The sequence below is a fragment of the Callionymus lyra genome, chromosome 4 (assembly GCF_982586985.1).
Source record: "Callionymus lyra chromosome 4, fCalLyr1.hap1.1, whole genome shotgun sequence".
Lineage (NCBI taxonomy): Eukaryota > Metazoa > Chordata > Actinopteri > Syngnathiformes > Callionymidae > Callionymus > Callionymus lyra.
Genome location: NC_141821.1, coordinates 25413952 through 25427117, shown reverse-complemented (window position 1 = coordinate 25427117; position 13166 = coordinate 25413952). Strand labels below are relative to the sequence as shown.

At 39.1% G+C, this 13166-nt stretch overlaps 1 protein-coding gene across 2 annotated transcripts in view; it reads left to right on the top strand.

Moving 5' to 3' along the window:
- Nucleotides 1-15: 15 nt before the first annotated feature.
- The window catches only part of cnksr2a (connector enhancer of kinase suppressor of Ras 2a), a 67562-nt gene continuing 54411 nt past the window's right edge, over nt 16-13166 (top strand). For both annotated transcript variants that reach the window (XM_087789405.1, XM_087789404.1), the window contains exon 1: nt 16-548. In XM_087789405.1, coding sequence (XP_087645531.1) covers nt 485-548 — 64 coding nt within the window. In that variant the 5' untranslated portion in view covers nt 16-484. The remainder of the gene's footprint in view (nt 549-13166) is intronic.

The window sequence follows — 13166 nt, the reverse complement described above, 5'->3', positions numbered from 1 at the left end:
CACAAGGAAGACTAAAGAAAATATATCCATCGAATATCCAAAAAAACCAAACCAACTTCCCTCGGGTCGTTCACTCAAGGTGGACACCGCCCCCGGCCCTCCTCCCGAATCCGTGCGCTCCTGCCGTCCGTAGAGAAACCGTCGGCGTCGTTGCGCGCGCAGCCACCCACGAAGCGCGCGCGCACGCGAGGACCGACGTAGCAGCGCACGCACCTGCGTGGTCGGACACGACCGCGAGCACCGGGAGCTCCGGTGGGCGAAGCGCCTCATGACTGAAGCCGTGCAGCGGAGGAATGTTCGCTCCCGACGCGCTCTGACGGAGCCCGGCATCCAGGTGTGAGGCGCTCACCTGGGCGCGGAGGAGAGGACGAGGGAGGGGGGGGGGGACCCCGGAGCGAGAAGAGGGGGGTCGTGTCTTTTTTTTTTTCACCTCTTGAGTCCAGAGGGTTCACGTCACGGAGAGTCCGCGCAAAGTTTTTGCTCGATGGCGCTGGTGATGGAGCCGGTCAGCAAATGGAGCACCAGCCTGGTGGTGGACTGGATGAAAGGTGACACGCACGCACACGCACACACACACACACTCTTACATCGAAGTTCAACTCTGCGTCACAAATGATGCGGGAGAAAGTGGATGCTGGCGTGCGTGGGAGGGTGTGTGCGCGTGTGCGTGTGCGTGACCGAATGTCTCACACACCTGATGATTCGTGAGTGACGTGAAGTACGAGAGGAACGGATTTTTGTGATTGACATGTCATGGGCTGGTCATTGATGTCGATCAGCTGGTGATTATGGGATGCTGTGAGAGCAGAGACTGTTGGATTCTGAGCTCTTGAGCCCGTGAAGTCATTGCATCGATTTATCCCAAAATGTGCCACAAATTCCAAATATATTGCCATTTTATGTTGATATTTATTCATCTTATTTCAACAGTTGAGACCGTTTTAAAGCTAACAAGTTACACTAAGTGTTTACTTGAGCAGTTTCCTTTAGTTTATGTAACATTTGAATGGAAAATAACCTTCATTTTAACATTCTATCTGGACTAACTTAGCGACAAAAGAGCAAAATAAATCACATCCAATTGTGTGCGAAACTGCAAGCTGGAGATCTTGGCTCCAGCAAGAGTTTTAAGTGATGTCATCAGCTGAGGCAGTTAAAGGAAACAGTGTCTTTGTAACAGCCATAACATGTGGGTGATGGAGTGGTGAACTGTGCAATAGCAATACATCTTATTGTTTATATGTTTAATAAACTGATTTTTAAATTCACCAATTGTAATTTGAATAGTCAATTAAATATAAGATATATAAAAAAGCTTTTGTAACCAATGTTTTGATCTATTAAAATATATTTTGATACATTATTTTATTTTTATGCTCATAAATGGATTGGAAACGAATCAGCTGCAGTTTCATATAATGACCTTTTTAATCAAAGTAGTGCGTCACCAAATAAAAAATACATTGTAATTCTAAAACAGTGGCAGCCGGACTTATCATTAGACGTGTTAATGGTTAACCTGCTGTGTCATTTTGCTTCCATTAAACGTGTAAAGATGTAATTGAGTTGCGAGTATCTGGGTTCTTGCAGTGATCTAACTGCAGATTATGAGCCTGCATTATTCAAAAGCTGATTAAGTTTGTGCCCAGAGGCCTGTGAGCAAAACCCTCTCCAAACAAATGGATATTACTGATATATGGTGCTTTCAAGTCTCCGTGCAGCTGCGTGACACTGCATTTGTCTTGTAATGGAGGGAAAACCAGAGAAAATGTGAATATTGCTGAACGTGTCTGCAGGCTCGCTCAAGTTTGACTTGTGTTACATGAGTTGTTTTGTCTTTATTGTCCTTTCTTTAACTTTAACCATGAAAGAACATGGCTAACAGGTGTGGAGACAAGTTACCCCAGATGTGTGTATATTAATATATATCAAATATTATTGTGAGTTGTAGATGATAGTACATGGCTATTGTCACATTAAGAGTATTTTATCTTAATTCTTTATCTCTCTAAAGGTGGTAACTGCTCGATCGCTTGCACAAAGTTTTGGAAAGTAAATCTTGAATACAATACAATTTAAACAGTTATTATTATTATTATTATTATTATTATTTAACTTCACTTTCTTAACTACTTGTTCCTGCAGTAGATGTGTTGAAGTTACTGCTCACAGGAGAAAGAAGAAACTTTTCAGATTCCTTACGGCAAACGTTGAATGAACCCATCTCATCGCTGACAATTAAACATGTTTTAAGGGAAGATATTACAGAACGTAATTACGCAGACAAATAAGATAATAGACTGGCCACCTGTCCAGGGTTTCTAGTGTAGTTCATGATAGCTGTGTTTCTCTTGCTAGTACCACTATAATTGATGATTGTTTTGCTGTTAGCCATGACCTGCAGCTAGCAGCGTTTATCGGGGCTAACATGACTCAAACTTGTTTTCCTTCTATTAAAGAAGCAGAATATTGAGAAGTCGTACCGAAACAAAATGGATTATTTGCAATTTAAGAGTCAAATGTTAGTAAATAAAACCACAATCAGTAATAACTCCTTTTGGGATATCAATATATTCCCTTTGAAAATGTATCTATATTTATTTTAGTCTGGTCGATGATAGTTTGTAAAGTTATAAATGAGTCGTTTGGTTGCTCTAACCTCGTGGGACTTTATCAGTGACGCGTAAGAAGAATAACGTTCTTGTTTGCTAGTAACAACAAAAGAACAGCATGTCGGACAAAACCTGGCACAGTTTACAACACATCTGCCAACTTTACAACTAAAGCACGCAAAATATTTGGCTTTTTAAGAAGAATATGAAGTTGGGTAAAAGTCTTGACATTTATAAAGTGTGTAAAGCACTCATTAAATACATTTTTATGAAGACAAATCGGAGCACTTTCTGTCATCGAGACACTAATGCAGGTGACAAATTATATTTCTACTACTGTATCTTACACTTGTGTTACTGTGATATAAAACTCTTCACTGGCTTCCAGTTTCTTTTAGGATCAACTTTAAAATTCTGGTTCTTTATTTCAGAGCTATTCATGGTCAGGCTCCTCCTTAAATCACTGATCTGATCCAGCCTTACACCCCAGCTCGGGCTCTGAGGTCTACTGATGGTTCCTGAACACGATTCAGTCACAAGGGGAGAGAAATCTTTTCAGGCTGTTGCTCCTAAGCTTTAGGACGATCTTCCTCTCCCTCTGTGTTTGATGGATCTACTGACTCCTTTAAGAAACATCTTAAGACGTTTCTATTTGTTCAGGCTTTTCCTTGATTTTCTGGAACTCCTGTTGTGTTCTCAGTTGTATCTTGATCTTTAAAATATATACTTTATTGAATATTGTTTTGATTGTTTAAGCGCTTTGTGACCCTGGTCTAGAAAAGCGCTATATAAATAAAAATTACTTACTTACTTACTTACTTACTTAATGCACAATATACCTAATAGTCTTTCTATTATTACTTGATATTGATACCTGAGCAAACAACTGTGCACACAGTACCTTATCCTGGTGTTTTGTTTGTATCCTCTCTTATTTAATTTCATATCTTGAATAGGTTTAATTGTTATTGCTTTTTCACAATTAATACAGCATCAGTGTGTTTGTTGAATAAAAAATATTAATCCATTTCTTCAGCACACAAATTGCATCAAATCCTAATGTATCAAAATGCATCATGAACAAATCATTTTACATTGCATGTGTTGTTCAGATTTGTATGAGATCGTAATTTAAAGGAGAGATTTACACCCGTACTTACATCTCTAGTTTGATTCCTGCAGAGGTTCTTTTTTTCTTACTGAGCAGCAACACAAATCCTGTATCAAATTAAAAATATGAACTCATGTGAAATCAGCTCCTCAGCAGGGGTATTGCTCTAAGTGCTTTTCTAAAAAAACAATGATAATACTCATGAAAACATACTAATTGAAAACCTACAAAGGCGTCAATCTTTTACCAAATTCTGCAGTCATGTCTGTCTCACTCGATATCTGTTGCTCATCAAGTCTCTGTCTTCATTGGACGACCTGTGACTGGCTAAACATCGTGAAGAACCAACACAAAAGCTAGTTCAGAGCTCAACATCAGGCTCACATTTGTCACTAGAAGATCCACAATGTCTGGACAATGACAGCTATTTTGAATAATCATGAGTAAGTGCTGAGTAAACAAGAAGGTCAGTGTACAAGATGTACAAGAACGGGTAAGTGGCTGGTCAGACCTCCGTGTGTGTGTGTGTGTGTGTGTGTCTCGGACCGTATGTGCATGACAGCTGAAAGAGACACACCCGCCCCGAGCAGAAGGCTCCATGCCTCCCTGTTGGACTACCAACACACACCCTCTCACACACACATAAACACCGTCACACGTGGCATGCCATCATGTGGTATTTGATTCATGCCGGGTGGCCGGGGTGTGTCGCTGGCAGGAGTAGAAACATGATATGTTTTGTGTGTGTGTCTGTGTGTGTGTCTGTGTGTGTGTGTGTGTGTGTGTCTGTGTGTGTGTGTACAGTAACAGACACGCATGCCATTCGTCTTCGGGGCCAAAAGGTCTGACCATTGTTTACTTGTCGCCAGTCAAGCATTGGCTCGGGCTGTGTCGCGCTTCCGTGGTGACATTAGAGCCGACCTTGCGATGGAACGCTGGGAAATCTGTCCCGTGTCTGTGACCCATGATGCTGGCTCTCTCCACGCATGATGTTGATGTTTGGACGGTGACATCCCAGACTGTGGAGGAACATGCGTCTGTCAAAGGCTCAGCATTTTCGTTGCACTATTTTTGATCATCAAAGACACTATTGGAAATAACTGAAATAACAATAATTCACTGCAAAAGAATAAATAAATGAAATGACCATAAAGTCCACACAGACTGAACTTTTTTTTTCTTTGGTAAAACCTTTACATGCAGAAATTGCAGTATAGTATGCAGTATATATATATGCAGTATATATAAAGTATATACTTTATTGAATATTGTTTTGATTGTTTAAGCGCTTTGTGACCCTGGTCTAGAAAAGCGCTATACAAATAAGAATTACTTACTTACTTACTTACTTATTTACTGTAGGTTAAACCCTGAATTCACAGTCTTTTGAGGTGAATATTTATGGAATACAACTAGTTTCTTGTTTTTCTTACATATGTATTTGTCTGCAGGCTGGGGGAAGATACTTGTATGAGCTTAGGGTGGGAGGCTGGAAAAACTGTTGTATATGTTCCCCTCCAAATGAGATGTCATTTTGTGATGGACACATTTCTTATATGTCTAGTGAATACCTTCAAGACTACAGCAGTGAGGTGAGCAGTGATTCTCCTTAGCAACCGCTTCTCTATCATTAGAACAGCAAGATTTCCAGGCGAAGGAACATCATCTTCTTTTACTGAATAGCCTCATAAATATTCCGCACGAGAGTCGACAACACAAACATCGCAAGTTTCCCTGATAACCGCGCTCGTGTTCACCTTCACATTTGTGCTATTGCTTCTGAACGGCTCCATATTTCCCAAGTAAATGGTCGCCGGGATACCAGTTTTTGCCGAGTCTGCGAATCCAAATGCCATAAGGGAAGTGTGGGTTGTAGCGAGCGGCAATGAACCGTAATTACAATCATCAATTAAGCTGCTATGACAACAATATGGCCGACAAAAAGGGCCTTTCCTAATTTAAGACCCATTAAGATCCACAGTTTACAGTTTAAGCTGCCTCAGTGTGTTACTGGTCGACATTACATCACCTGGCAGCAGCTGTGTGGATTTCTCACTATTGAAAGAGGGGGTCCCTGTAAAAATATTGAAACCCTGATGCTCATCTAGTGATGAATTCTAAAGTCTATTAATCAGCATATTCAAAAAATGTAGGATATTTTCCTCGTAAAAATAAATTCACAGTTTAACTGCATCTTGGGGCCCATTTGTCGCCCGACACCTAAATTAGCTGCCCCTGCTGTGCCCGTTATTGGTTCCACAGTGGTGAGCAGCAGCTTACTTTAGAATTCATGTTCAAGTCTGTGTGTTACATTTATTCTTGCATTTGTAGATTGGAAAACCCCTTTTGTTTTTTAAAATAATATAATTCTATTGTGATTCTTGCCCAATATTTCCCCTCATTTGTTTTATCCATGTAGTAACTTATTTAGAATGGAAAGTGTCAATAATATCATTTGGACAGTAGATGGTACTAGTAAAGTCCATCCATCCATCCATCCATCCATCCATCCATCCATCCATCCATCCATCCATCCATCCATCCATCCATCCATCCATCCATCCATTGCAGAACCAAGAACATTTTTTTTCCAGAGTAGTTTGAGGAATCTTTCAAAGATATTACAGATCCAGATGCAACTCCATAACACCACCAAACGTTGTTCCTGGTCCCATCACCAAAATTCCCCCAAAGGTGATTTAGTATCTCTTAGTTATCTTTGCTAGCGGTCAGACAAACATCCACCCGAGTGAAATCTCCCTCACAATGCAGAGATATGAACATGTAACACTGCAATCGTCTGAACTGAAAACGCAGAGTTTTAGCGGAATTCGACGTAAAGACTTGAGTATCTGACCACACAAATTCAGTTTTAACTAATATCTCATTATATATAGCAGCAGTGGACCAACAGAGTGTTTAGTAAACACTCTTTGGTCAATCATATCAGAAACAAAAATCCATCCCATAATAGTAAGCGACCACACACAAGTCACAATTTATCTAAATATTAAACCTCAACTGTTCCACTCGATGGAGGTTTAACACATCTCTACTGAAAGATAAAGATTTTGATAATTATTTTAAGAAAGAAAGGTCCGTCTTTCTAGAAACTATTGACACGCCAAACATCTCTGCTTCCCTTTTCTGGGAAACAGCTAAATCAGTCCTACGTGTAAAAATAATCTTCTCTTCGCATAAGAAGAAGACTGAGGACTAACGAGAAAAAGATTTAGAGAGAAAATTAAAATAACTTGTGGTAGATTATTTAGACAACCAAACCGATACTCTTCTCTGTCAGATAAGGAAAAATTAAACGATATCTTGAATAAAAAAGTGAAATTCCAAATACAAAGAATACGCCTAACTCCAGCAAAGCAACAAATCCAAAAAATATTTGGCAAATTTAATTAAAACGAAAACAAAAAAAAATCAATGATCTCCATTATAAAGGTCAGTAGTGGAAAATCCTTTCACACACTGGAAGACATTAATAAAGTATTTGAGGACTTGTATAAACAGCTATATAGTGCAGATTTAAACCCAGACACAGATGATATCATGAAGTTCCTTAATGGATTAGAATTACCTCAACTTTCTAGAATCAAGTTATAGGATGGATTAGAGCACTTTACACTTCTCCTATGGCCACAGTCACAACCGATGGGATTATTTTAATATATATATATATATATATATATTTAAACAATGTTACTAGGCAGGAGTGTCTGCTGTCCCAGTCTCTCTTTGCTCTATTCATTGAACCAATTGCAGCATCAATCAGGGAAAATAGAAGAATTAAAGGTATCCAAACACCAACTAGGGAACACAAAATAATCCTTTATGCAGATGATGTGCTGTTTTAACAACATCTAAACATTTTCTAGTATCTTCTGTTACTCTGTAAACTGGTCAAAATCAACTATTTTGCCACCTTTCAAGGCCAAACAATGTGTGTGAACGTTAGTTTCTCCACACCGTCCAACAGTAGACAACATTAAATATTTAGGAATCTACATCTCCCCTAATCTATTAGAATTGTTCTCCTTGAATTTCTCCCCACTACTTCAAAGGATACAGGATGACCTACATTGCTGGACAAAACTATCTTCATCACTTATAGAAATAATAGAAACAGTCAAAATGTCAATTCTGCCAAAAATCAATTATCTATTCACAAAGATTCCCATCACTCCGAACTGTTCTTAATTCAAAGCTTTAAACCCTACAGTTAACAAATTCTATTGGAAACATTAATCTCCAAGAATAAAAATAACTTCCTTTGCAAAAACCACAGACACAAGGTGGACTTGAAGCTCCAAATTTTGAACTTTATCATCTATCCTACCAGCTAAAATATCTTACCCAGTGGCTAAAAGATCCAAAGTCTGATTCTTCCTGGCTTGACACTGAACAAGCTCATTGTAACAACCTACTGCTATCAGATCTTCCATTTATCACTCAAACTAATACAAATCAGAAATGTTTTCAAACTCATGGTTGTTTTTCAAACCATAAATACAACCTTAAAGGCTCGGTGGAGAACCTTAAAAATCACAAACTCACAAAAAATAGCCCCTTCAATCCGCTCACCTATCTGGCTGAACCCAGATCTCACTAACAACAAAAACATGATTAACTTCAGCAGCTGGAAGGAAAAAACCATATTGTAAGAGAAAACTCGCTCATAGGCTTCTCTGAACTTGTAGATACATTTAATATGACAAATTCACACTTTTTAGAATATATGCAATTGCATTCTACAATTTTACCAATCATTAGAAAAAATCTATCGTCAGAAGATTATTTTCCAGTGAATAAAATACTGAACATCCCCAGTACAAAGAAAATAATATCCAAAATATATTCGGTACTGAACAAGGTGGACACCTCTATTTGCATACAAACCTCCATGAGCACCAACTCTGACTTTTGTAGTCACATATGTTACAACATTTTCATTGAGAATATAAACAAACATTTACAGCTTATCCAATATAAAATTATTCATAGAACCCACACTACTGCTTCAAGACTACACCTGATGGGCTTCACTGAATCAGACAGAAGCACCAGCTGCTCCCTGGACACAAGAGACTCTTACTTTCACTCCCTGTGGACATGCACACCAGTCAAGTTATTTTGGCTTAATGTAACAACTAACATAACATGTTCTGAACTTCACGATTCATGCTGTCCAAAGATTTGTATATTGGGACACACTTTTCAGCTCCCCCTACCGAGAAAGGCAGTGGGGTCGGGGGGCTGGTGGGCTAACCGGCTGGGGGCGGCGCCTGGATTGTTGGCCATAGGGCTTGGAGTTTGCTAGTTGTTCTGGATGGCCCTCTGGCCTGGGTGGCCTTCCACCTTGTCCATGATGGGGAGGCCGTGGATGGGTTGGTCTTGGGGTGGGTGCGTGTATCCTGTGTGGCATGTGCCAGGTTGGGGGCGTTTACCAGCCTGTCTGCAGGCCGGTGCATGGCCGGGGTGGTCAGGGGGTCCTCTAGGGCACGGGCTTGCCTTGATGCACTGAAATCTGACTGGTTCGCTGGTTGTCCCTCGCCGGTTGGGATTTTGCCGGGCTAGACTACCTGCCTGGAGCCTGGTCCTTTCAAGGTTTCTGCCTCTTAGAGGAGTTTTTTACTTGCCACAGTGATGTTGTTATCATAAGCTCTTGGCAGGGAACTAGAGCTGCACTGTTAGCATAGAGCAAGTTTCAACTAACAATGTAAATAATAAACCATGAATCCACAGATTAAATCTTTGCAAAAAATACAAAGATTACTGACTTATACACATGTAAACGTAGACTGTGCAGCTCTGGTCCTATCAGGTCCAATATTGAATGAACCACAACAACTAATCTTAAATTAGATGGACAATGACAATGGATACCTAACCTCAGGATGAACACAATACTATTATACCCTGTATTTGTTATTTTTTTTCTTCTTGTATCGGTTTGTAACTGGTAAAGGTATGCTAATATATATAAAAAATAAATAAAAGAGAGGTCTTGAAACCGTTTTGGGAGTCCTCAGTCAAATGTGGTGCTAATGACCCAAGTATTGTTTGAAATGTTGCAACACATACATTTTCTTGCGGTTTGCTGCTGCTGAGTTTCCAAACATAACCCATAGTCTTTCCACTATTATGTGATTATTGTAGCGTCATAACCATCAGTGCTCCGTTAGATAATTGTTCTGCAAGCGCGACCTCAGAGTTTTGTTTTACAACTTGAGCAGTAAAACTGCTCATAAACAGAGAGAAATTAAACAGCTGATTGTGCGTCTGCAGCATCGCCCCGGATGAAATCTGTCTTTAAATGCACTACTTCACAAACAGCAGGACTAACTCATTTAACTTATACTCGTAAAGAATCTTGAAAGTGCAGGGAACAGATGACGCACGGACCAAATGGGGCCGGATCGTTTAAATAGCTCTCAAATCTCCCCAAAGTCATCACACTATCTAGCTTTATGTGTGTGTGTGTGTGTGTGTGTGTGTGTTTGTGGGAGTTTGGCTCGCCTGCTGTTGTGAAAAGTGCTCAGTGGGTGTCAAGTGTGTGAGTCAGCTCTGAATCATCTTCTGGATCGGTCGTGCGCCCAAATGTACAGCGATGTCGTACCGATAAACATGCGAGCGCACAGTTAAGATGCGTAAGATGAGACAAGAACAATGATAGGATTTGGGGCTCCGGAAAAAAAAAAGAAAAAATCTGTTGTAAACAAGAGCCGATTGTGTTCGACCCCAACAGCAGCCGTGTTTACTGTACGTGCATTTCTGCAGGCTCTGGCGTGGGCGCTCTCGGGTGCCACTCAGCGCTCGACTCATCAGTATTCCAGGCGTCAAGCTCGCGTTCTCTGCCAGTGATAAGCTGCGTTGATTATCGCTGAACTTTAGCTGCACGTCTCTCCCCTTCCTCACCGAACGCTGCTGCCTCTCTGGGCGAGAGCAACACGACGCCCGCCACAGTCAACACGCTTCTAATCAGTTCCACGTGGATTAGGGAGTGCTATTAGCACTCATTAAATCACAGCAAGTGAATAGCAGGAAGAAGGTGTATCATCACCTCGAAAAATATCTTGTACGTTCTCCAACTGTCGTACTTGCACTCAATAAAAGCAACTTCTTCAGTTGGAGAACATCAACGCGGAAGAAGACGATTGTGTTGGATTATTAAAATGATATCAGAGATATTAGCCGTGATGAGAAAATGTAAGTGAGCTCCACAAAATATTCAAATCCGTCATTCATATTCAAATTTATTTTTATAATCCTAGCACTGCATAAAAACTGAGGGTGGCGATTCTTTAACCCTTGTCTTTTCTCTGGGTCAAGTTGACCCAGTGGACTGAAAACAAATGTGTTTAAATAATAGTTTTCTCAATTATTCAAAAATTTAAATAGAACACAGCATATTTTTGGACAAATTAATATTCTATTTTTTAAACAAACTTTTGTGCATTCAAAAATATGTTTACTTTAAATTATTGGAGAGTATTTTATTTTTATTGGAGATTTTTCTTTTCCTTTTTATAATTCCTTTCACGCTAAAATATTTTTCTTCAATGGGTCAAGTTGACCCAGTGGACTCAAAACAAATGTGTTTAAATTATAGTTTTCTCAATTATTCAAAATTTAAATAGAACACAGCATTTTTTTGGACACATTAATATTCTATTTTCAAACAAACTTTTGTGCATTCAAAAATATGTTTATTTTAGATTATTGGAGAGTATTTTATTTTTATTGGAGATTTTTATTTTCCTTTTTATAATTCCTTTCACGCTAAAATAATTGTCTTCAATGCTATGCAAAATAGCCAAAAGAAGAAATGTTCCTTACTTTTCTTAAAAAAGATAAAATGAATGAAAAGTCTGAGTTATATGTGGCACTTGTGTCAGGAATAATAGTAACACTAAGAGTCAAACCACAATCTTCCTGAAACTTCTGCAACAAGCAGCTCAAACAATAAAAACAACCCTTATGAATATTTCAATGTTCAGAAAAACTGCTACGGTGCTGGGTCATGAAGCGAATATTCCTGAATCGCTCGGGCTTTACAGGAACACACGGTCTGTTAACCACAGCGTTCTGCAGGTCTTCACGAACTGAGCTTGAACATGTGTTTTTTAAATGTTTGTTTATTTTAAAGAAAAATACTAAATGGTTAGAAAAATCTGATGAATGTTCACGCAACCCTGAAACCTCATTATTTTCATTAGCGGATGTGTTGGATAATTGATCATGACTGAACTCTAGAGCACAAACAGGATATTCAAAGCATTTCCAACCGAGCAGGTGCTTAATTCCTGTGAACAAGTGTTTATTAAGGTTTGCTTCCTGCGGGGTCCTCGCGATCATCGTACCTCCCCAGCCAGAAAGCTGTTTGTGCAGCCTCCTCGCTGTGGGCTGGTGGTTAAAGTTCATCTGCTGGCTTCTTGGGATCGTCAATAATTTAAGTTTCATCTAGTTTTTTTTTCAATTTCGCCTTTAACTTCACCACAGCTGAGGCAGCAGCAGGAAAGTCTGCGATAACTTCGCTGACATTTCAGTTTATAACAGCACATGAGCATCGAGGAATACCAGAATGCTTTTAGTGATGAAGGAGAAAAAGAAATGCAAGAAGGAAATTGAATGAGATAGAATTTGTTAATTACAATTTTGATTCTTCTTTCTATTGAGGTCACATACTCAATTTAAAATAAATATATACAGGTTTTATGAGTTAGAAAAGCTGTAATACATGTGGATCTATGTGTCAGTGAAAACTGGCAAATGTGTTAACCGTTTACCAACCACTAAATAATGATAACTTGTCGTACCCCTGTGATTAGTGTGCCATTAATAAGTTGTTAGGAAGTTGTTATATAGAATGTTTATTTAAGTATAAATCACAAAAAATATGGCCATGTTTTTGTCAAATCAGAAGAACAAACTTGTGTATCTTTATAAAGAAAAGAACAAGATTAACATTTAAAATTGAGATCTAACCACTTTATATTTGTAAATAAACTAATAATAAAACATTTAAAAATCTGTTTTTCACCGACCTTGTGAGGGCCAAAGAAATACAACCAAAGCGCCTTGTTTGGCTTCGAGCTGAACTCTACACAAACCTTTCTGAAACAATAAAGGGACCTTGAATAATGATTTTCAACCTAGACATCCCCAGGAAGAAGAATCTCTGTGTTTTGATTCTGTTTTTATAAAAGAATCAGAATCAAAAACGTTGCTGCCAGTGTTGTAAACAAAACATTTGGTATCAGTCCAGAATAAAAAGGTGAAATAAGCAAGAAAAACAGAACCAAGCAACAAGAAATGATAACTTAACTTACATCTTGATGCAGATTATTTTGATTGTCAGTTGTCCCGGTTATCAATGCTGTTTTGTGACCTAACTTAACGGTCAACAAGCGGGTCTGAAAAAGATCGTGTGA